The sequence below is a fragment of the Haliotis rubra genome, unplaced genomic scaffold (assembly GCF_003918875.1).
Source record: "Haliotis rubra isolate DU_JTF1 unplaced genomic scaffold, ASM391887v1 Scf389, whole genome shotgun sequence".
Taxonomy (NCBI): Eukaryota; Metazoa; Mollusca; class Gastropoda; order Lepetellida; family Haliotidae; genus Haliotis; species Haliotis rubra.
This window is the reverse complement of record NW_025767067.1, coordinates 143444-170516: the sequence shown is the minus strand read 5'-3', so window position 1 is coordinate 170516 and position 27073 is coordinate 143444. Positions and strand designations below refer to the sequence as shown.

The following is a 27073-nucleotide window of genomic DNA, read 5'->3' as shown; positions in this document are numbered from 1 at the left end:
GTGCTGTGACAACCGTGATGCTAATGAACTTGTGAACTCTCTCACCTATTTAAGACAGGTGTGATTTTTGCATAGTCTGCGTCCTTTTTGAATTATGTAGAAAAATTATCTTTATTCTTTAATTCATTGCCTTAAGTACGTTTTTGTTTTTATTATTTCAAATATTTAATTGGTGAATAAATATATATTATGAACATGAATTTCATACAATTAAAAAAAATCAAATTATACAAATATTATTTTCATATTAACAAAATTGTTATGGAAGTGAACACAATTTGTATGAATTACCTGGGAAAAAAGATTTTGTAGATGAATCGTAAAACCCCAGTATCACTGACCCCAGAAACAGACGACTTTCAGCAGCTGGGACAATTATCTTGTCCCTTTCATGTAGTGTGTACAGGAAACTGACACCTACCTGTCACACTGACAAAAAGTGATGTTGACGATTGGACAACTGTAGAAAAGGCTTATCACTTTAAGGGGGTAATTCTGCCCCAAACATGCATCAAGTGGCTAATTACAAGGCTTTGAGCTCCTTCACTCCTGTGTAAAGAGATCTGCTATCAACGACTTGTCAAAGGGGAATGTTCTCAGTACTGTGGGCAGGTGGGGTTGTCAACTCTGACAGACAGAAATCAGCTGATTTGATACTGAAGAGACCATTGATCAGGAAGTAGAATAACAGGCAGTTCTGATTTCGTGGTGTTTGTTGATCAAAATAACAATCCAGGTCATTGAAGGATAAGGAAAGAAATGTTATTCTGTTTGTGAATATATAAAATACTTTAGTTTGGATTCACTAGCCGTGAATAGCTTCAAAATTGCTGATGCAGCATAAAGCAACTATTACTCAATTAGTTTCAGATCTGCTTCAGAACAGATACAATATTTAAATGACAAAACATTTTAAGACATGTGTAATGATACAAGATATTTATTGCACAAACTTTCCATGTAGAAACAAGATATATAATAAGTCAGAGTAACTATACCTAAACTAGTACAAATATGTACAATGACCTAATCTAGATCTTCTACATTTGTTTGAAGTTGTATATATGAAAAGCAGATTATTTCTATGCCATATGGTTTATTATTTGTAAACAGGAGGCTACATTTTTCTGTGGTGTTAAGGCTTTGAATTTTTCTGTCTGGCATTTATTTAATGCATTATTTCGTGCAATGTTTAAGTGACAAATCATTGTTACAGAGAGAGAGAGTCTGTCCAATTGTTAGATGTATTAGTGCCTCCAGGACTCCTAATACTCTGTGGGTTTATCAGTGTCTTTATCAGGCACCAGTGCAATGGCTTTATGTTTGATTGCAAAAATGTGGTAGCCCAGTGGTTGCTGGTCATGCTGACAGGGGTTCTATTCCCAACATGGTAGTCTGAAGTCCATACTTGGAGGCCTCTATTATAATGCTACTATGAATAGGTTAATTGTGTTACATGTCCCAATTCTTTCACTTGGTATATAAAATGGGTTTGTGTTTTTTATCTCAAGACTGAATGAATAAATATGAATTTCTTTTGATATGGATATATTCACAATATTATCTGTATATATATGAAAAATCTGAAATACACCTGTAGTTGGAGTACATTATTTATGTTTTGATGATTTGTATAAATGTTGATATGAACTATCATGCATTTCATGGCTTTTTAATGTCAATGTTTCTTAATTTGTTTCAACACAACCGCTTTACTAATTGTCAGTGGCAATCACTGCATGAAACTTTTTTCATGTTGCTTCAACTGATCCCAAAATCTTACCGCTGATGTTAAAAATATACTTTGATGTTCCAGGTTCCAATTTGGTGAGTCCGAAGAATAACAATAACAACTCGGTGACCCATCGAGCTACTTCGCCAAGTAGTGCATCCCAATCTGGTATTCCTACGCCAGGTGGGCGGTCCTTAGGACGACCCACACCGACTGCAGAGAAGCAGTCGAATAGGACGAGTGCAAGCTCTACCAGTTCCACATCGTCAACGAAGAGCAATCCTTCAAAACCTAGTGGAAATAACAAGAACTCTATGTTGGACAAATTTAAATTTTTCAATTCAAAAGAAAAAGAGAAAGGAAAAAGTGGCGTAGTAAAAAGTGCTTCCAAAACTAGTAATACTAGTACGACAAGTACAAGTTCACGGAGTGACACAGATTCTAAGACATCATCATACAGTGCTCGGAGCTCCAGCTCCACAGATGCAGGAGCTAGTAGCAGTACTACAAATGGCTCAAGCAGCCCTAAACTCCCGGCAAAGACCGGGAAAAAGTCCTTGGCTCGTGCATTTAGCACGAAACGTGATAATGCTAATACTCTAGCCCCTGACAGTAATATAAATGTAGGCAAACGCAACACACCCTCACCCTCATCACAGAATCGGACTCCTTCACCCAATCCCTCAGCACGGAATTCACCAGTTCCTGTTCGGAAAACAGAAGGTAAGGGTGTTAAGACAGAAAAGGGGCCTCCGAGGGAGTGTCAGCCCAGCCCACCTACTTCAAAAAAGGGGACAAAAATTGGCAGCTTAATTCCAAAGTCTTCATCCTCCCAATCAGGAAAGTCCTCAAAGTCATCAGGGTCATCACAAATTCCTGCTCCAAGTTCGGGCATTCCAAAGTCTGCCTCAGGGAAATCCTCAAAATCAAGTAAAGAGGATCGCAAGAATGGTTCCTCCTCGTCCTCTTCATCACAACATAGCAAATCCCTCTATGCCAGCCTCCCTGGAATGAATGCTCATAAGACTCTATCTTCCAGTTCATCAAAGGTGCAGAGTCCAGTGTCCACTCCTGAGGGAAGTTACCCTAGCCTGTCCAGCATCCCAGTAAGTCAGATGAGTCTCAGTCAGATGCAACAGCGGCAGCAGCAGATGGACAATCTAGACCAACAACAGCTGCAGCAACAACAGATTCTGATGCAGAGGGAACATCATCCACGGGTGAATCTTCAGGAACAGCAAATCCGTCAGGAACAGATACGACAGGAACAGATTCGGCAGGAGCATATACGACAGGAGAACGAGAGATATGATCTGATGAGGCAAGAACAGATTAGGAAGAATGAACAGAGCCGGACAACAGAGCATTGCTCTCCCAGTATTACAGTTCCAAGAGCAACAGCTCATGTGATGGCTGAGATTACTATACCACCCAAGTCGAGTCATGGTAGTCAAATGGGTCATCTATCAACCTTCAAGGGAGGGGACCGGTCACCAAGGAGTCAGATGGTAAGTCCAAGTCCTAGTGGCTCAGTGACCTTGACCCAGACTGTCAATGTCGTCAAACCCACATGTGCCATGGCACCAACGACAAGGTCAGTGACAAAGGCTGATGGGAATACACAAACTAATCTGTCTGTGTTGCAAAGGACGATAACGCCAACCAAATATCTGACTGAATCCATGAAGGAAAATAGTAGTAATAGCATCAATTCTTCATCTTCATCACAAGTGGGAACTCCTGATCAGGTGTTGAGTGACTCTACTCCTTCCAGTCAAAGTGGACACTCGTCTTGTGATAGCATAGTGATGAAATCACCAGCCTCAGAACTTCTTGCCGCACATGACCGAGCAACTACAAACTCTCCCAAACTAGGAGTGAAAATGCTGAACTCACATCTTGGCAAGCCGGCAAACAATATTGCAATTGTACAGCCTCGGCATGGTGAAAAGGTCGAAACAACTTTTGACACTGAAGTGCGAACTGAAACTATAAATAAGCATTCTCTAGGAAAGGAAACTACATTTTCTGAAAAAGAAACCACATTTGTTGATGATGCTGGTGAGACGATGGACATCAAACCAATGCCACCTATAATGCGTGCATTGCCTTATGGGTATTTCCGTGGCTACTCGGGCTACTCAGGACTGTCTTCCAGTCGCAACTTCCACATACCAGGGATTTCAGTACCCCAGACAACCATGTACGCAGCAAGTACGCCCAGTAGGCTCGGGGTCAATCGGCCCCTGTTTGATCACGGGAAATACTACTCGGGGCAAATCAAGAGGACTAATTCTAACTGTCCCAGTGTGTCGGACACTGACTATGGATCTGATATTGACACATACGATTACGTCTCAGGATATATGTCTGATGGCGATATACTGAAAAGCAACCGAGGAGAAGAATGGGCAAGTGGGTATCTGAGTGAAGGTGGAGCCTCACTCTATGCTCGACGTCTGCAACAACGCTTCCGTGAAGGCATGCAGGCAGTTCGGGAGTGTATGCAGAAGAGCAGCGGACTCGTAGACGATGATAGGTAAGAAATTTCATCATGCATAAATGAATATATTTATACACACTTCAGTTGAAGGACATATGGAGTGATTTCAAATATATACAGATTTCAGTAGACCAAGATTTTGACTGATGTCGTCCAGGTAAGATGAAAAATTTAGTCAAGGAACTTAATCAAGTGACAGATCTTATTCAAGTGACACAACACATTTATTGTTCCATTTGGGGATTTCTGTCCAAAATATATTATCATTTTGTTATTTCTCAGCAGGATGTCAACAACTCCCATGAAAAATTAGTTTATTATTTTTAAATTTTCAGTTTGACTTTTAACATTGTTTGGCCTGACTCTTGTCTCAGATGTCACACACGAAGCATAAATCAGCGGAGTGACAAGGTTGTGACAAATTTATTTGATGATCAGCACCTTCGTAAACTTGGCAGAATGTGATTGATAACATGTCTGTTATTTTATCCAAACAGTGATAAAAAGCATGGAGATTGTATTGTGTATATTGCACGTACTGCCAAGTGGATATTTGTAACTGTTTTTATTTTTTAAATTGTAAAATAATTTATGGCATTGATCAATTTAAGCAGCCAACTGAAGGCTGTGTGAGAAGTTACATTAATTGAAGTGTCCTAAAATCCTTATTTCTGAGTCATGAAACTTCTCCAAGGGAGAAAACTCCTGAGTCTCTAGAAGCCTATTAATCTCAACCTCAGATTTTACTGACTGAAGGGGAATAAAATATATTCTGACACCATGAAGTACTGAACGAACAAAGTAACAAAGGAAGATATTTTGATTGTATGAAAGAAATTATGTTAATTTTGCTGTTAATTTCCTGAGAATGCTTATACATAATTTCCTGCCTCTGAATTATCAAAAGTTAAATTCTTTTGAAGTGTTTGAGTAAAGAGCTACAAACAATTAGATGCAAGCCTACATTATGTTCTTCAGAATAACTTGCCACTTTGCTTAATTAGGATATGAATAAAATATGTAATGTAATAAGCAATGAAATAACGCACTAGAAGATAGAGGTCTGTTGAGATAAATATTTTTGGACAACTTTTCTGACTTTCTTTGAACCATCAAATTGAAAAAAGTATTCTTTGATTCAGTTTATGTTCATAATACCAGAATTGTGTAATTTTTTTATTTCATGTTTGCATGAGGACAAAACCAACCTTTGGCAAAATTATATGTGGTGCACAGTATTGTGAAAGCAAACATTGCCAGCTGAAGGCAGCCATTGTTAAAACTTTGAGCTAGTTGTTATAGTAAGTTGAAAAAAGGTTTTCTCCCAACCAGTCGTTATTGACAGGTCACAATGCTGGGTCATAGTGACACAGTAAATTTAAAAATCAACATCTATTCAAATCTAATCAATCCTAAGTGGGGGCTACTTTTTAACACTTAATTCTATACTAAAAACCAGCTGGAATAGTTTGAGCAATTCTTAATTGTATTTAGTTGTGTCAGACATTTGAAAATATTAATTAAATGAAAGATGTCATCTAGATTCATTTGAGACATATTTTACCAATTTTTTGAAAAATGTTTTATTTCGTATCAGCTTCTTAAAATTTTTATTTGTCTTTGTCTCAGTGAAGAAATGCTAATCAACTTAAATGTCTCCTAGCAGTGCCTTCAAGCTTTAACGCAAGCCTGCGATTTTTGGCACTGAATTCTGATCGATTTTAACAGTAATTAACATTTTAAATTACATTTCTCAGCACTATCATTGGAACATTTTCTGTAGTCAGTTGCATTAAAATTAACAATTGCTTTCAGCACAACCTCTAATGGAAGAAACGACAAATCTTGTAGTAAGAAAAACTCATTTAATGTTTTTAATTATTTGTTGAGAAAGTCACATGCGAATTCTTATGAATAATGATTTGAGGAGAATAAAAAGTAACTATATTAAAAATACATTTTGAATTCTGTTTTTCTTAGCGCTTTATCATTTTTATTTTACTCTTCAAACATTCAATTCTATCAAATTCTGTTGTTGTTTTTTCTTTTTGAGTTGTAATAAATTTGACTGTACTGAAATGTATATATTGTTTAAGGATTGCATGGTGTTGGAACCATCATTGCTTATGAAGGCATAAAGGCTTTTCTCTTAAGGTCATCATGGCCAAAAATGTCCTTTTATGGTGATAATTAGACTCCATCTTGAACATCGTCTTTTGAGGCAGCTGTGGAACAGGGGAGATAACTCATGAGTTATTGATGCACTGGCGATGAGAAAACAAAGACATATTATTTTTAGACTGGGATACATCAAAATTCGAATTAGGAAGACTGAAAAAAAAAATGGTTCAGATGTAATCTAAAATTATTTACAAATTTAATGGAGAACGGTTGCACAAATTTGGTAATAGATTGTTCCGTGCTTAATTCAGCAATGCCAACACACCCATGATTCATTCTACACTGAATCATATTTTAATTGGCCACGGCCAGACTTTTCACCCAACCTGATACTCAACGTAGTGCTAACTATTATTGCCAAAGTTGATTACGGGAAAATGCAAGGAAATAGCACTGCTATATTGCCTCTAATTAATTTTGTAATGGATTTCGAGCGCCTTCACTGCCAGTATCATGCAAGTGAATTACCTATTACTGTCGAAAAATATCACTCATAGTTTTCATAATTACAGTCTCGCATAGGTAGGAGAGAAAATGAGACGTGAATACAAAAAATCTGTCACTCTTGACAGAAGACAAACAAAAAATTCCTTTCATCTCTGGTGGATCTGCGCGTCAGCTGGTTATCCTTTATGGTCAATTAAGAGTGCAAAGAAAAGCTGTCTTGTGTTGCCTAGCAACAAATTTGCAATAGTGATTCTGAAGAGTGCATACATAAAATACATCTCTTTGCTTTAACAATTGCCACAGTTACAAGTGAAGAATTTTCATTTATTTTAAAGGAGGTATTATTTTTGTGTGTGTGAAAGTTTAAATAAGATTATTTAGATTTTTAATGGATGGAGGTTGTAGGCCTTACTATGTACTTTCAACAGTAGAGAGTTATTCAAGGGAGAATACTTTAACATTTGAGTGTACTGGCACTGAAGTGTGTATCAATTTTCACAAGATATACCTGTATTTACTTACTGTTTGTATAGATTTGTTTTGTCTTTACTGAATGTTGGAAAGGAATTGCCAAGAATATGACTATCAGATCGTTGTAAATGTCACCTAGATTCTGTTGTTAAATAAAGCTGTTATTCATTAATTACTACCTGTACATCAGGTATTAAAATGGCTGTGAATAGATAGTGAGGATTAACATACTTATTACAACTGGAGAATGACTGAAAATGTGTGTTTGATTTCAATTATTGACATGGCTGCTATGATGAGATAGATTATATTTCTGTGAGGGTATAACAAATACATCAGATCATCCCGTTATAACATGATAACAGAGATGATATTTTTTCTGTGTGATAATTTTCAGTAACGATATAAGAATGTATAGTTTGGATTACACAACTCTAAACACTATTTCAGTTATTTCCTGGTGTATCCAGTGCGTAAGAGACTCACCATGGCCTATTTACACAAATTAGTATATCCAACGGCGTAGGTCTGTCATTGCTGTAACAGGAAAAATGTTATTTTATGCAATAATGATACAAAAGAAATGATGTTGTCACAACCCCTAGGGTACAGTACACAACCCTGTGCACTTAAAAGAACCCACGAATCCGTTGGTATATGAGCAGATGGTGGCCACAGGAATACATGCAAACACCTAGTTCCGGGTACAGCAACGTGCAGTAAATGTGGACAAAGTACTGTGACTATGTGTCCTAGTCCACCCAGCTGTGAATGGGTACCTCGTTAGGATGAGAAAGCCACAATAAACTCAGTGCGCCTAGAGGCAGCAAGAGTTGTATACTCCCCAGGGAGTTGAGATTGATAATATGATGTGCCGTTGAGATTGACATCCAATGATCGAGGGGAAAAATACCAGCGCCTTGAGCATGCACTAGTTGCGTGGATATGTGCGCTATATAAATATCCTATAATAATAAATAGTTTTAGAAGGAGTCTTTGAAAACACTGAAAATCATTGTATGTGACTTAAAAAATGCCATTTATTGGTTCTTGATTCGTTGGAAGAAACATATCACCAATAAATGGTCTTCCTGGGAATGTGTTCCATATATGGAAAAATATCTTCTTCTATATTTATGAAGAATATTTGTACTGTCATGCTTGAAGGCTTAAGCATGTATTTGGTTAGAAGGTAGATTATGCTTCTGTTTCATACTATTGACTTCTAGCAACTGTTTTCTTGGAGTTAGGTCATGGAGTACATTGACAAAGTAATCTGTGCTTCTGGTATCTGCTAATTTTGGATCAAATTTGACACAGCTATACGATCTTAAGCGTGATAGATAAAGTCTATTAAAGGGAGGTAATTTTGAAGGATTTTGTTTGTCAACTTACATTGTAAACCCCTCATGAGTGGAAGTTACCAAATTAAGGAAGAGTCTTCTCAAACCGTTACTCCGACATTGGGTTGATCTTTTTCTAATAGATACTATCAGAGTCTTGATTTCTGGTTATAAATGTCATAAATACCATTTGGCAGTGATCCAAGATAGACAAACATCCCGAGCAGGTGGCCCTGATGTTTTTATCACAGAACAAGAATTTCAGGCGGTAATGAAAAGCCATAAAAAGAAACATCTTTGGATTCCTTGTGGCAGAGTATGTCGGGAACACCTCCCTGATGTCTGTCAATATTGGATTTACATAACCACCTGTTTATCAGTGGATCTAGTGAGACAAACTCAGAAAGTTGCTTGTTATTGACTTGGCACTTGTTTTTGTTCTGAAGATAAACGAGGTGCTGTATTCTTGACCTTTAAAGCTATCAGACAGACATTTGTTCTTTAATGTGAGGTTTGGGCATAAAACCTAAGTGGTCTGCAACAAGATTGTATTAGAACGGTATTTATTGGACATGTACACAGGGCATGTATTGGACTTGTACATTATTTTAAGTGTGGAATGTTCAGTTGATCTGTTTGTCAGTGTGTATGACAATTTGTTGCTAGGAACCAAATATTGCAACCAAGAAAAAGTCATGGGTTGATATGGCTTTGTGCAAATAGTTTATTGTACACAATTACACAAGGTCTGATCTCATATGAAATGAGTCTGGCTTTGGCCCATCATAAGTTTGATGTGATATTTGTATGCTGACTGAAAACAGAACCATCTTAGCTGTCTTTATGATCTGATTTAAAAATGGGAGCATGACTTCCACATGTTCCAAGTATTGATGACTCTTCAATTGTTTCAACCTTCTTCTGTATGCTATCCACATTATTTCAAAGCATACACATTCACTGTTTTTGTTTTTGACATATTCAAAATTAAAAGTTGATAAAACTTTCAAAATTATGAGTAAAAACATATTTTATCGCTTTGAAATTTTGAAATAAAATTTTGAAAATCCTCCAAAGAGGATTTAAGATTGTTATTTTCTTATACTGATATTTTGGATGAGCTGTAAAAAATTGGTGATTTGTAGATCTACATGTTGGAAGCAAATTTGCCGTGCTAAGCAGATGTTCCATCTTAGTGCACGTGTGTCAGGTCTGACGAGATTCCAGTGCCTCTGAAATGATGCTTTTAACGAGAAAAAGATTCTCCTGTACTACTTGTCTGACAGCAGGAAGCTTGTTCGTTGTGCCTGCTGAAAAATTAGCGAAATTTACACTACATAGGGGAAATAAAAAATTCTTATCTTGAACAACAATCATTACTCAGAAATCTTGTAAAATATTGTTTTGATGTTGTTGTTCCAAATAATTTGACTTTCACATATTTTTTTTGTTACATTCAGATTTCATTCACGTGTTAAATGAGATATGTCCTTTGAAAAAACCCACATAGAATAGTCTTTTTATGTAGGGTAAGGTTGGTTGTTCTGAAATAAGAAAAATATATATACTTGGGATTCCAGGAAACATGTATAAAAGTGTTAGAAAACTGTACACGTTCAGGAAATAACACCTGTCTTGGCATTGTCAACACTTGTTTCTGTGTTCCCATATCCCTGGCAACCCAACCCCCCTTCTGGAATAATGCTTTAGTCCTCATTCCCCTCAAAGAAACAGATTTCACCACTTTCTCTGGTACCGAGATCACTATCTAGGTTATGGGTCATCACAATATACATCCCCCTTAACAGCGCATGTAAACACTTTCTACTGCAAATAACACTGGTATTGCCATGGACAGGGATATGTGTTATTTGATAACTCAGATTGATGGTATAATCCAAAACATCACTGTGCTATGAGCGTGAAATGATATACTCATCAAGGTGTGGGGATATATCGTTCATGACCTTCACACAGAGTTCACTCAGGTTTTGTCTACAGGTCTGCGGAATCGGTAAGTGGTTTTCTAGTTGTTCAAGTTATCTTTGTTATTTTGTTTAATGTAAAACTTTGTTGACAATGATGTAAGTTTTATCACAGTTGAAATTGACATATGTACATTTCAAGAGATTGTAGAATCATTTTGGAGGTGATGTGCAGCATCGATGGAGCTGTATGGCAGGCGACATACATGCAAATACTGACACTTGGTAGAATAGGAAATTGGTTCATCACTACCATACACATGTCGTGGGTCAGATGTCTTGTAGCAGTGTCATGAGTGAAGCATGATTGTATTACATTTTATGAATTAGAAAACCATAGCATAAAACATGATTTGTTGTTACAAATTAGCATTTAATTCTACAGACATGAATGATATCTTCTCTGTAGCGCATTCTTCAGGTTAATTTGTAATGGGGAATTAAAGCAGCATTGCTTGCTGCAAGTGTTTGCTTCACTCTCTAAGCATCAAGATGCAGCATAATCTTATAAATGCATTTTCAAGAAAAGGTATAGTAACACTCTGTCATGGTGATAGTGGCGTAGACTTGTGCTTAAATTGTTTACTCATTCGCCAAAGGTCTGAGTTCGATTCCCTACATGGATACAATGTGTGAACCCAATTTCTGGTGTCCCCCCACTCTGATATTGTCGGAACATTGCTAAAAGTGGCATAAAACCATACTCACTCACTATCTCATGCTTTGCCAGTAAAATAGTTCAGACAGTAACGGGTTAATGTCTTACAATAAAATCCCTAGTTAAGACACCCAAATTTTATGTTTCCAACAAAATTCCATTATTGTTGTCATTGCAATTTTCTTAGTATACCGTTACTTTGTATGATAACAAATTCATTGTGATAACAAAATATTTTAGTCAATACCAAGCTTCTTCAAATGCAGTCATGAACATTGCTGAGCAAGTGAGCAACAGAACAAGATAGAAACAAGATAGAACAAGATAGAACAAGGAAAAAAATGACTTCATTACCGTGGTAACATGTTGGCCTGGGCCCCCCAGGAACTGCCATTAAACCAAACCGTGTAACCCCATACTGTCATTCATGATTGGAACAAGGTATATTTATGCCACATTTCTCAGCAAATTGATGTAACCTCAAGGATTCCTGGTAATGGCAACCAGCTTGGAGGCCATTAGGCTGGCACAGGGAGGGGGTTGATTGTGGATATAAGCACCATGGACGTTTCCCCTCAAGTAGTGGTGATTGGGGACAGAAGGGGTGGGGCTGATGACATATACTAGCACCGAGGATGACACTGATGATGAGGGGTGAGCTCCTGGCAGGGATGTGATGTCATCCCTTTAAGAGGGTGGGGACGTGGGACAGGGTGGGGACGTGGGACAGGGTGCTGGTTACATATACCGGTACTAGAACTGGAGATAACACTGATGATGATTAGTGAGTCCCAGGGTGACTCCCCACAAAGATGTGTGACTGGTGAAGAATTGGGGGAGGGAGGGAGGGAGGGAGGCGCATGATGCCACACAATCCCTTTCTGCTAATCCCCTGCTTATGCCAACAAAGGGGAAGGGGGGGGACTCATCCATTTGACATACCTGTTTCTTCTAATAGAGGGTTTAAACCCCGGGTTCAATCTGATCAAGATAGTCGGTTTGTCAGCACCAAACCCTTACACATATGATGATTTACCAACAGTAAAATACCGGTATCTGTATTTTTTCATAGGTTACTCCTGCATGAGGCCTTGCAGTGATGTAACTGAAGTACTGTTTTATACAATTCAGTCTCTACAGCTCCACCCATACCTAGACTAACGCTTAGTCTCTGAATATATATAATTTCGATTTTAACAAATAAACCCATTATAACTGAAAAGGAGCCCAAGGGACACCAGAGATTCTGGCTACATTTAGGGCTTTAGCATTGCAGGAAGGGCTAGGCTGTAGGGAAAATAATATGGTTCAGGGACTGTGAGACAGACTACATCCATCCCTTGTAGTGATGCTGCATCAGATGCACAGTCGCTTCTGTAGCATGGCAGCTGAGTAACAAGGAAGTCAGGTTCTGAGAAGAGGAGGTGGGGGGAGGCAATTACATCAACTGTCACTGTAACAAGTAAATGTCAAGACTCCCAGATGGAACCCCAGGGGTAGGGCAATAATCGGTTGATGGAGGAGGATCTTGTTAGTCCTCCAGAGTATGAGAGATGTCAGGTGGAAGCTTCAGAATGTGTCAGAGATGCTGAACACATATATGTTTGCTTACTTTGGGGAAACATCGTGATAATTAGCTTGGGGATGGTGGATGGTTACAGTGTTTTCATGTTGTCATTGTCAGAATAATTGTCGTTTCTGACACCCTGTATACAAGTCAGTGTAATCTGTACTCAGGTAGGCATTACCATCAGTGTCAGTGGTACAGCCTGAAGCTTCTACCACATCTACTTCATTAATCATCAACACCTAGCTAGTTTATCAGTGCTATTCTCAAGTACAATGTTAATTCAAGGTAACTATTTCTACCTTCAGTACCAGCAAATATATGTTGCACTCCTGACATTTGGCAGTAAATTGTTTCTAGTAGGCGAGTAATGTGGACCTTGTACCTTGCAAAGTGAATAATGCCATCTTGATGGTTTGTTTTATCTTTTAATCTTTTTTGAGTATGTGTTAAATAAAACTTGATAAATTATGCCATATGATACTTGGCCCCTCACACACATATACCCCCTACCCCATCCTTCTCCACTACCGACATACTCCCCATCTACTACTCTGCTCCACCTGCCCTATACCCCCTTATCCACTAACACCCCCAACCCCCCACCTGGTACCTTTTCCTTTCTCTCTCTGTCTCTCTCTCTCTCCCCTTCCCATCACCATGACTTCAGGTAATACCCCTTATCCACTGACACCCCCCACCCCTGCCTGGTCTCTTTTTTTCTCTCTCTCTCTCTCTCTTTTCTCTTTCTCTCTCTCTCTCTCTCTCTCTCTTCTCTCTCTCTCTCTCTCTCTCTCTCTCTCTTTTCTCTCTTCTCTCTCTCTCTTTCTTTCTCTCTCTCTCTCTCTCTCTCTCTCTCTCTCTCTCCCCTTCCCATCGCCATGACTTCAGGTAAAACTGACAGTCTACCAAACTATGAGGATGTTAGACACACCTTTGTGCCCTCTACCCTGGACCCTCTGTCTACAGCACTCCTCAGTTGTCTGACCTGACAGTACCCATCTGTCATCAGGTGCAGGTTACAGTCTCACTGAGGTATTTCCTGTTCTTTACATCAACTGTGGCAAGAGTGTTTTCATTTCCACAAAGTAATTGTAGCATGTGCTCTTGACATAGAGCCTTTTCTTGTGGATGTTTACTGTGTAGTAGCATGAGTACTGTACAAGTTCTCTTTGAAGGATTGTCAATTAACCATGAAATTTACCATTAAATATGTGGTTCATGTTGATGTCACTTTCATGTCAACAGAGGAAGGGTCAGCAAAGTCATGGCTGTTGGTTATAATTGTAAAGTGTGTGCCTTGCCTCCTGTACAGACAGACAGACAGAAAGAGAGAGAGAGAGAGAGAAAGAGAAAAAAAAGAAAAGACTGACTGAGTTTGGTTTTATGCCGCATTTAACAATATTAAAAAGAAAAGAAAGAGAGAAAGAAAGAGCAAGAGAGAGAGAGAGAGACACACACACACCACCACCACCACCACCACCATCATCATCATCATCATCATCATCATCGACAACAATCAAGAATGTTATTGTTCAGATCATTATTATTTGACAGGGTACAGACATGGGACTAGACTTGCACAAGTCTCTAAAGTAAAAATTAATAGTCTAAATGATAATTTATAAAAAAAAAAATAAACAACAGACTGGGGTCCTTAGTACTGCCTGCTTATCTAGACTTGCCTCTTTATCCATACATCCATGGGCTCAGCATTCAATACAGCCTTGGAGCAAGGCTAATGTGGGGCTAAATATGTAACATCGAAAGTGTACAAATAATGAATGTTCAATCACAGGATTCTTTATCCACATATCAACACATGTACTCAGTACTATGGTGGGTATATCTGGCTTCCCACTTAACTATATTAGTATAATTTGAACAGAAATATTGAATGTGAAGCATCACCCAAAATAGGCATTTGTCATCCCATTCAGTTTTCCAATTCTTCTGTTCAATTTTATTCATCTAGTATTTTCATCTGTCTATCCCACCACTGCTGTTATCTCTCTCTCACATGCCGCCTGCCATTCCTTCATTGTCTCAGAAAAGGCACTGAGTACCGCCTCAGCGCATCTGCATTTTCAATCATCCGTGCTCATTCATTCATCCCTCTCTCCCTCCCACCTTCCTTCCTCCATCTCTCGCTCCAGAGGAGAGTTATGTCATCGCATTGTCCCTGAATATCAACTTAACAGTTCTGCTGGTCCCAGCGTTCTACATTATTGATCTCACTGTGAGCTGAGGGGAGTCAGGCAGCTGGGGACTCCATCTTCTGTTTATAGATTATTTGGAATATGTCAGGGTTTTCCCCTCTTCTATAATGGAACAGTCCAAGTGCGATGACAGATTTGCATAGATTAATTTTGAGTCTTCATTCACAACAAAGGGCGTGAGCCAGCCGGGGCTAGCCTGGCAAAAATGGTCATGTGGACTTAGATTTTAATAATGGCTGCTCGTAGTTGCCACAGAGTGTCTGGCAGGCTTGACTATGGATTATTGTGGCTAGGGAGAGCTGGAACTCTTGGCTTACTGACTTGGTGTTGAGGCCATCGGTTCTGGATCTATGCACTTACATGTGTAATAGTGACAAGGCTATGTATACCATTCCGGAAAGTGTCGGGTATTCCCGTACCGGGAAAACGGGAAAGATGAGGACAAATGGTGCATTTCTACGAACATTTGACTCAAAACGACAATATGCCAATCCACAGCAGGGAGTTAAATTCTCTCCAAGGTAGGCTTATTGAAATCAGTAAAAGCTAAACATGTCCGTGTCAGTCTGAAACTGATGTACATTGGTGTTGGTTTGTTTACATTTCACATGACTGCTCCACACCTCCGGTCAGGATATTGACACGAAATACATGTTGCATATATATAAACATATATGTATGTCATTTGTTACAACATGATAAAAAAAATATTTTAAAATTATAAATCGTAGTGATGGTTTGTAACACTAAAATGATGTTTTCAATATATATCCTTGATGAAAGTGGCTATATTACTAGGCTTGCTCAGGTATTGATGTGACACATGTTACCTGTGACGGCTTGAAGTGTAGATTTATGTATGTGTGTGTGTGACACATGGTATATTTACGTTACTTCCTCTTTCATGCCATCTTTCTATCCAATGGCTCACTGAGTGTTCATTCATATTTTCCTTTCTTACTGTATTTTTAGTTGTGTATTCTTTAAATAGAATCATTCACATATTCCCTGACTCATGTTTTTTGTTCCTTCCATCATGGTTATTGTTTTTCATTTATACATTCTATCTCTCATGCTTGTTTACCGATGTCCTTACTAATTCTGTAACAGCCTCTCAAACAAATGCTTGAACCTTTAAATTTATATAAAATGTTTTTCATAATTCAGAAAATATTGTAAATGAATGTTTTTTCATTGATAATCAATATATTTTGTATGCTGGTTTTGTTGTTTTTTTATCTGTGGAAGTCATTTTCACCAAAAAAAACCCCAATAAATCAGAATTATATTAAGACGAAAATATTCAAATTATAAACATGATGAGATTTAAGTTTTTAAAGATATGTTGTCCAAGATTTGGACAGATGGTTTACAATCACATCAAAGATATTCAAATGATGGCTTGTCGTCTGTGTGTCGTCATTTCGAGGTCAGGGGTATCGGCATGTGTAACATCAATCATTTGGATTATGCAAATGTAAGATGTCAACCCACAACAAAGTCTCATGCCCAAAGGTTTATCGAAAATCATAAATCGTGAAATTCCAATTCTATAATTATCAACCAAGCAAAGCCAAATAAAATCAGGATCTTTGTAACTTTATGCTAATAGTCCTTGGAATGAATCTTTTTCGACCTTCATCAAACGGACCTTGTAAATGAAGCAGACATTGTAGTGATGCGCACGGACTTCACCCTTCAGTCTCCATGGTTTTTGTCAAATTCACTCCTGTTTATTGTGAAAAAAATCAATAATTGTGTATTGTGAGGAAAAATTAGCTTTGTGTGGCTGTAATCAAGAATAGTTGGTCTTTTGTCCTGGAGAAGTGACCAGTGCAGCTCTTCATTGCAGTGTCTGACTGACAGCAAGCTTTGTGTTGTTATTATCGACAGTGTGTAAACAGAACCAATTCTTGTATGAATATGACTGAAATCTCTTAAAGGAACTGAGGTTACAATGTCATTTTCCCTGAGGGAACATCTGGTCATCTTGACCTGTTTTACAGAGACTTTTTGTTTCGAAGTTGATGTCAGAACTGTGGACAAAGTGGTTGAAACAGTATTCAGGTTTTCAGAACTCAGCAGAAGCTGATCAGAAAGAAAATCAATCAGAACAAACTCTTGTGGCGGAAAGTTTGAGTTTTTAATTAAGGTTTTTGAACAGTATTTATGTGCTAATAGATGCATGAAAAATTATTATAAGAGTTTTTTTTATATTTTTATGTTTGGATCATGAATTTTGTAATTATTTTGACAGTTATAATTATCCACAAATCTCAGTAAAACTGTATAAGTTTAAATTCAAATAAACCGGTTGTGTGGAAACTATTATGTCAACAGTCATGTGGTGTTGTTGAGCAACTTCCGCTGGTAGATTTCATTCTGAAGTTGTTGATATCTACCAGATGATGAAATGTATTGTTGTCAGTGCACTCATATGTACAAACCCATGTGATCATTCACACAGAAAAACCTATGGGATATTAGTGTAATTGAACCAAATAACTTAACTGTTCTTATAACCTTATATTTTTTTCAAATAAACATACCAGATTATTAATTTTTTTTTCAAATAAACATACCAGATATATATATATACTTGGCATTCATATCTAGAAAAACCTTTTATCATATGTAATCAATATCAAGTATATAGATAAATGTGGAATTTACATTAATGCAAGAAAAGAAGTCTCATAAGATTAGTTGATGTGTATGTATCTTGTGGACACAGAACTGAAAATGAATTTATCATTTAGTTATTATCATCTTTAAAACCCTAAATGAATAAATTCTGACATTAAACATTGAAACAGCAAAATTCACAATTATTCTTGTCCCGATTGTGTCATTTATTGGCTTGCCTGTGTCAGTTGAAACTTATATATGTGGCCCTGGGGTGCAGTTGATCTAATGATTGGCAGGGAATCATATAATTGGCTCAAATGTGCAGCTCAAGGATGGTCTTAAATATTTGGATTAAACATTGTTTCAGCAGTGATTTATGTTTGCAGGATTTGGTTTTAAGCATGTTTTTACTCCTCAAATATTGAAATGGGCTTAGAATATTTTCAGCACAAATTGTATTTTTTGTGCTTGCTTGAAATAATTGTTTAATAATGAAGATGAAGATAGCAATGCTGTATCTAATGATGGCATCAACAAGGCTGTGTTGCTGCTGCTGCTGCTGCTGTTGTTGTTGTTGTTTACTTCTGAAGTGAATGATTTCAAGAACAACATACATTCATTTAATGATAATGATGATGATGATGATCCGTTTTGAGATATAAACAGTGTGGCAATTTGATGATACAAATATCAAGTAAACTAGGATACAATTAAATAATTGAATGAAATATACCATATGTTCTATGCCATACACATTCAGCATGATGATGATGGTGATGATGATGATGATGATGGTGATGATGATGATGATGATGATGATGATGATGATGATGATGATGATGATGATGATGATGATGGTGATGATGGTAGTTGTTTTCGGATGGTGTTACTTCATGATACATATACCAATTTACAGATAGACTATTGATTTCTGAAGCACACATATTAATATCATCTCCAAATGTTAATTCATTTCTGAAAAACAAAGTTCAGTGAATATGAAACCATGCCTTTGTCCATTTCATTGCAACATACACCAGTATAGTATATTTCTGAAATAGGCATTCCAATAAGTATCAGTCATCGTTTATGACTCAGTCTGATGTGCACCTATCTGAGAGTAGAGAGAGACAATTGATTGTCTGGGTAGGTCAACAAACTGGATAAGGAAATGCATTGTCACTGCTGCAAACATGATTCAATATTTATTGTAGCTCAAACATTTTTCTCTAATTTATTCTACCTCTGTTGTCTTTGGTATAAAATGAAACACCTGATTTTGTAATTATGATTGCTAATGTCATTTGTTTGTATATCATTAACAATGTTAAATGAAAAAAAATAAATTAACATATGCTTCTGTAGATACTTATTCAAATAATTTGATTTCTGTATTTTCTTTATTTATCTGAATGAAATTATTATGATTATTCATGTGATGTGCATTTTTTTAAAGTCAGTAAAATTAATTCTCGACAGTATCAATTTTCAACATATCATCAATCAGAAATGACTGAAATTAGACAATTGTTAGCTTCTGTCTTCATTCCATGTAGTGTCATTTGTTGGGGAATTGATAGTGATACTAACAAATCTTTCTTTGTTGATTGAAGTGGTTTTATCAGCCTGGGCCCTTTCTTTGTAAAAAATTGTGTTTACTCACAGAAAGAAAAGTGTAGGGCTGACAATTTCAATCAATGCACATGCATTGCATGTCACATCAAAGAAAGCTCCTTGAAGAACGGACCCCAGGCTCAGACCCAAACAGTGTCTGAATGACAATAAACGATCAGTTTGAATGAAAGAAGTGAACGATTAAGTTTTTCAAAAAGGAGGATCTGTCATTTGGGTCCAAGTTCAAGGTCCTTTTGAGTCACAGTTGAGTTGAAACAAAGGCTTTACTTAAATGAGAATATTGACAAATTCAAAAGTTTGTGTGTTTAATTTTCACAATGCTGTACTATTTGCTTTCACCATTCGAATGCATTGTTTGCAGATCTATTATTTATGGCAAAATGAGAGATTTCTCTTGTGTATTGAGGAAAAAATTCCCATTGCATGACGTCATAGTTCTTTTGTCCTCTGAAATAGATGAATTTCACAATTGAATGCACTTAGTGCAAACCATTTGTAAGTTATTCATTATTTTGCTAATTTCTTTTGTATAATAGAGTCAACTTCAAGGCACAGATCAAGCTGGAAACAGCTGCTTAAAATTTTTCAGATTCAGCTGATTAAAACATTGCAAGAAGGTTTTATTCTAAACCAATCATGGATCAGTTGATGACTTTTTATCTGAACTGTGCTGACTTTTATTCATTTGTGTCACAAAATACCTCTATAATTAAATTTTCTGAAGTGTAACATAGAGCAAGGGTTATACAAAGCACACTGGCCCCCCTTGGAGAGGCAAGTGTCTTCCTATTTTAACAATTTCAGGCGTTAATAGATTCAGTAATCATTTCACATGCAATGCTGACTAGCCACTTTGACATCATAGCATCAATTAGCAAGCATGTTCAGTCAGTTTGCGCCTGGGTTCAGGGGGAAGGAGATTGATTATTTAAGTACCAGACAGACATATTTTAAAAACTGACACTTGACATGATTATTGTAAGTAATTTATCTTCTTTGTTTTTGAGTGAGTGAGTGAGCGAGCGAACATGAAGCAGTGCTCCAGCTATTCTATTCATGCATCATACCACCTAGGGGACAGGACCGCCTCCATGGTGTAGTGGTTAGAGCGTCCGCCTGGAGAGCGGAAGGTCACGGGTTCAATCCCCGGCCGCGTCATACCAAAAGACGCTAAAATATGGTACTTGTTGGTCCCTGCCTGGTGCTCGACATTAATGGGTACAACAAGGACTGGTCGGCTCGGGAGTCAATATACTGTGTCTGCGTGGGGTATTCATGCTTCACTGCGGCATGGTATCTCAGTGAGCTAGCACTATAAAACCAGCTTAAGTCTGGGCTAGTACAAGCAGCCGCACATACACATACACACGCATGCACGTCGTCATATGAGCGAAATATTCTCAAGCACGACGTTAAACTCAATTTCACCTCACCTCACCTAGGGGACAGAGCACTGGACAGTGATGTCACAAGCTACCTCACCGCTCTCATTACTACAGCTGGATTCCACTATAGAACTGAGCCAAGGTTTGCAATGTTTTCTGTATGTTTGTGTGGGTCTAATTTCACTATATTCCCAGCAATTTGATGCCATGAGTCTAAACTTATGATTCATGTTGAAGATCATTGGCAGGTCAACCTGTGCCTGTTTCCACCACGGTGGTATATGATGTTCTTCATTTCCTCCATTTAGCTGACACATGTGAAATTAGTCCTCCGTCGTGACTGCAGAATATCTGCATCAAAACCATTTGTAGGTACCTGTGTCTGGTTAGATGAAAATGTATGGTGTAATAGAATATTTAATAGACTATATGTTCGTTTAGAAATGAATTAAATATTAAGTGACCTGTCAAATTCATCAACTTTGGGCAATTCTGCCCGACATGTATGATATAGCTGACGTATTGGTCAACATGTATTACACTCACTCACTAACTCACTCACTCACTCACTCACTCACTCACTCACCAACCCACTCACCCACCAACCCACTCACTCACTCACTCAGTAATAAATCTCTTTCAGCTACAACATAATTCCTCCATAATCCTTTTCCAACATTCCTCCCTTCTATCTGCCACAATCCGCCATATACTTAATCTCATGTACTTTGTATACAACCTGCAGAGTCTCTTATGAGTCTGCAACCAAATCGAGTCCTTGAAAACAGGAAAAAAGCACAACTTTTCTACTTTCTTGTACTTTATTCTCAACTCTCCATTTTTCTGATTAGCCGAGGAAATCAATATCATTGCCATGGCTTTCCACTTTCAATTTACTTGTGAACCAAAGTGATGCCTCTTCACGTATATCCACACTTACCACAATTGCTTATATTGTTCAAAGATTCTCAATGTATTTCCATTCAGTGACATTCGAAGCCTGTCTGAAGAACGTTTGATGAGAAACCTTTCCATAATCTTTCAAATGCTTCCAAGATGATTTCTGTTCAATATTGAAATTTGACTGATCTTAGAGTTTGTCCAGGAGCCATCAGGAGATTGAGACATGATGTCATTTCAGTACTTTTTCTGTAAACCTCTGTCTAGGTTCTCAATGACGTATTTGTATGTCTTTTTATTGAAATTAAAATTGGAATTAGAAGACTGAAGACACTTCATCTACCCCCTAGTTTGTCAATATTGGTTTGGGAAAGACTCTCAGAGGGCCTTGGAAATCAATTTCAAAAGTAAATTAATGTCTGTTAAGCAAAGTTTTGAACTGCAGCATATTGATGTTTTAATGATTGAAAAACATCACATATGTAGAAATCTGGTGGCTGGAATGAAGAGTTTGACTTTCAACTGAGGTCATCTATTGATTGGGAACAGTTTATGAGATAATTCATCAGTACAATTTACACACCTATAGACCAATAAAGTGTCACATTGACAGAAATACTAAATTATACCTTTACTGGAAATACACCGTCATCTGTCTGATCCAAAAAGTGCTCGTAAGCCTGTTACACGATAGAGTTATGAGTGTCAGAGCGCAATGAATGCTTTGTGAGTCGGGCTGCAGGGCTGTTAATTTTATTCCTGAGTACCTGACAATGAATCACCACATTTTTGGTGTAGTAACTTTTACTGAAGTTATTATCTATTGAAACTGGAACCTATGATGAACATAGTCCTTACCAACTATCATGTATGGTATTACGGTTAACATGCTACAGATCAAATAGGTAAAAAACTGATTAGGATACTTTGGTTCCTTGTCAGTTATCTTATTCCTACCGTCTTAAACCTATTCTGAAATTGAGAACAAAGACAAGGACAACATCGCAACCATAACAGTATATGTTTTGTTGCTGAGACATATTTCCCTTGGTGACCCACACCTATCAGTTTTGTTGCTGAGAGTTATTTCCCTTGGTGACCCAGACCTCATGTTAGGTTGAAGGTAGTAGTATCATGACATGAATGCTAAATATTTGTGTCGGGTTAATCCAAGTGCTGTGTGAAACAGCTGTGACTTGTTTATATACATAAATGTCTGTGTGTCTTTCTATACATGCCTTGTAGTTATGCCAGAATATTTATCACAAAAAGTAAACATTCTTTCATATCTGACTGTTACTTATATACAGTACACTACTTGCCAGTCTCAGCACTGAAGTGTCCATGGGAGTATAGCTTAGTTCTTCAATAGTGCTTCTATTAACCCAGGGTTTATCTAGATGAGTGCAAGCCGCTACATGCACTCGTACATGCGCATTGCAATGTAAGGGCAGTAATCTTGAATGAGGCATTAAATTGCACTTCAACTCGCCCACCTCATCAGTGCCTTTTCAGCCTTGCATACATTCAGAATAGGAAAGATGCTTTTTAAGCCAAAGTTGTAATAGATTGCTATCAAATATATATAAAGATGGAATTAGGGGAAAATATATCCATTGTGAATGATTTATGATCCATAATTTATGACCTTGCATAATTGACCTTAAATGTTTAACAACCATACAGTTTCACTTCCACAATCACTCAAATGTCAAAAGTCAAACTGATAACATAACGAGAATGTATGAAATCTATTTCTGCAGACAAGCATGCTGAACATGACAATGTCTAGATCTAAAAAAGGACCATGTCCATTTCAGAATGAGGAGGCACTTAGTTTGTCCCCCCTCAACACTAACAATACCTCGCCAAGCTCATCTCGAGACAGGCTCACCCTCTAGTGTCTCATTAGCTAATGGAGGATATATGCATGGACATGGGCATTACATTTGCTCCAGTAGTCCTAGGTCACTTACTCTTGTAAGTTGCAGCTTCAGATTACCAGTATAATGGACAGGAACCAGTGAGGTGAAGGGCCATGCGAAATTGACAATGTGGAAGCGTAATCAATTTCATACTGCTTCTCGTTTATTTCATTTTATTTAAATGGTACATTGGTTTGATATGCTAGAATGCATACCATTGTGAGACTGGAGACTGTTAATTGGTGAACTTTTGTGTGGTATTTCCTCAGGTGGAACATGGGAGGGGATGACTTCCATTAGCTTGTGCTGTTGCTCATATAGCTGCAGGAGTAACATAGGGACAAACCTGCCTGCTTTCTGCTTAGTTTTGTAAATTAAAGTATTGTTATGGCAGAAATCAATATCTCTATGACATTAAACAACTTGGGTTATGACATGTGTATTGATTTTCATATTTATAAAGAAAGGTAAAAAATATTTTTGATGCCTTTTGCAACATCAGAATGAAAGATAGCTGCTTTCTCCACTCCAGTAATTGTGCTCTACTTTACATCCTTATATTTTTACATATGAGTTCAAACAATTCTTTCATACCCTTGTATCTTCCCGTTGATATATTGACTGATGTCATTTCATCCTTATAGCCACTATATTTATGTTTTTAGCTCTACCTTCGATATGGCCTTTTAATCTCACTTCGCCCCTTTCTCCTTGTGACTTGTGACAGGTCATTTACAACAATTAATGTCTTATGCATATCCTTGTCCTTCCCTGTATACCCAGCCTAGGATATATGACTAATCACTATGTCCTTAAACCATCTCAACACGGACTCCTTTGTCCGATGAGGCATCCATGAAAATGCAACTTCATTGTCACACAGCCAATCCCCAGGGACAGACAGATGCACTATGTTATTCACCATCTGAGTGTTATATCATGGGCATACTGGGTGGTCTTCTGGTGCATGCCAAGCCATAATCTATGGTTTGATTCTCCAGGTGTAGGTATAAGTAATGCAACTCTATATTCCTAAGAAACCTCTGCTAAAAGCAGAGCTGATTGGTGTCCCCAATTTTGGTATCGATGGTATTGCTAAAGCAATATAAAACTAACAATTAAGGGAATAAATTATTTCACTGCTTGTAGCATTAATAATGTTTCATCAATATCACAGAGAAGGGTAACAAAAATGGGCTTCACACTTTCTACCCATGTTAGGAACAGACCTAGACTCCACCACCACTCCGGAAAACCAAATTAAGTCATCATCCACTATCATATACCAAATGAGAAAAATAGAACACCTTTTGGCTTTCCACTGTCATGATATAGCTAGAATATTGATAAAAGTATTGTAAAAGCAAACAATACAAAGAATGACATGAACATTTAAGAATTGAGGCCAAAGTGCCAAGTGTCTAAAGAAATGCCACACATCATGATTATGTACCATTGTAGGTGAACTAAGAATGGCCAGAACATCGAAGAATTGAGACCGAGATGCCAAGTATCTTCAGCACTGTACATTCTTTGGACTCCTGTTGCTACCTATTGATCAGCTGATCCTGAAATGTACAAGCTAATCAATATCAAGTGAACCTGGTGCTTCAATATGAAACATATTACACCCGAGTTAATTTCCCCGATCACTTATTGATGGGTGAAATTGATAAGGGCTGGTGATGTATTTGTATCCTGAAACTGTGGGACATTTCAGGCCTAAATAAACATATGTGTTGTGTATAGCATCCAAGAGCAGTGTAACCCAAGGGATGATTGACAGCTGAATGCTATGACTCATCCAGCTGGAGCAGCAGGATGTTGGCCAATTCATTTGAACGCCATGTATATTTCATGTTTCCTGTAGGTTTCTGCAATCTGCATATGACCCATGTTATCTCATTAGCAGGTTTGTTGTATGTTTTGACAGGTGAAGCTGGAACTTGAAATGTGTGTGAAATTATCAAAATAACAAATCTGTTTTGTTTCTGCATATAATATGGTCACAAATCATTGAAAATTATGCCAGCAATTCAAACTTTTTCTGAAGCTTTTGTTTTTGAGAGGACATATTTAGATTGTGAATGGAATCATTGAAAATATTGGTTTTGGTTTATGTGTGTTTGTTGTACAAGCCTTTGTTTTATTTAGTTGTAGAAGGGTTAATCACAGAACAGCTTTGAGTGCTATGTTTTTGAAGCACAATCAATGATCAGCCTTTTAATGCAAAACAAAGAATAATACAAAATGTAGGAGTGTTTGTCTGATGAACATTATGACCTTGTAAACCACACATATTAAGAAATATTTGCTGAAAGAAATCTGACATTTATTAAGATCATTATTTTGGTACTCAACCTTGCAGGGTGTTCTTCATAGCTTGTGTTATGATCCTCCGTGACAGAAGTATACTTAAATAAGCTGCAGGCATTTCTAAATATATATCTTGATTAGACATTTTGTTTTCATAAAACAACATGGATGACATTTACCTTGACTTTGTGATAAGTAAATGTTCTTCCCAAATCGCCCAGATGAACACAGAAGTGTGGTAGGGAATGGAAGCAGTTCCTTCTGGGGTATGTAGGAAAGCTTTTACTTTGGGTCTGAAAATAATTTGATATGAATTCAACTGTATTAATCACTTCTACATTTCAAACTGCTTTATATCTTAAAGGGTTATTTCAATAATAAAGCTTTGCATATCTGTCTAGCTTCAAGGTTTTGGTGAACTAACCTGTGAAGATCCGGGTTAGAATATTGATCTTTAGCAACCCATGCTTGTTGTAAGAGGCGACTAATGGGATCAGGTGGTCAGGCTCTCTGACTTGGTTGACACACGTCATCGGTTACCAATTGTGCAGATCGATGCTCATGCTGTTGATCTCTGGATTGTCTGGTCCAGTCGATTATTTACAGACCGCCACCATATAGCTGGAATATTGCTGAGTGCGGCGTAAAACTAAACCCATTATTGTTAGGTAATTCTGTCCTGATAAAAGGCTACTCTAGATCCGCACACTGTACCTATAATATTAGTCTTTTAGATGGACAGCTCTCTCTTAAAATGTAAACTAATAATAGTTTCTTTAGAGACATGTGCAAGTTTAATCTTTGCTAATGAATAGTTTTGTGATATTCTCATTCCTGATGATGAAAGATGCAACATCAAACAAACACAGATGATGATGGCTTTTGAATCATGAGATAAAACCTTGTCAACTCCTTACTTTAAATGTTAGATACATGTGTTGCTGTGAATATATCTGACCTGGTGAACTCTGAGGTGTGAAATAGGGGGATTATTGCCCCTAATGTTTGTGGTAATGGCTGCTATTGATGTATCAAAGACTGAAATCACTTACATGTGAAATGTAGTGAGAAACTGTATACTGAGTCAGTGAGCTGTGCAATCAACTAATTGATGCTTTTAGTAACAGAAGTGACTGTGGTAGTAATGATAGCTTCACACCATTTGAGAATGTGGAACC

The 27073-nt window shown here is 37.5% G+C and overlaps 1 protein-coding gene across 1 annotated transcript in view; it reads left to right on the top strand.

Annotated features, from left to right (window-relative positions):
• LOC124286648 (neuron navigator 3-like) overlaps positions 1-27073 on the top strand; it is a 543359-nt gene that overhangs the window by 419571 nt on the left and 96715 nt on the right. The window contains 1 exon segment of the mRNA XM_046723050.1: positions 1817-4271. Coding sequence (XP_046579006.1) covers positions 1817-4271 — 2455 coding nt within the window.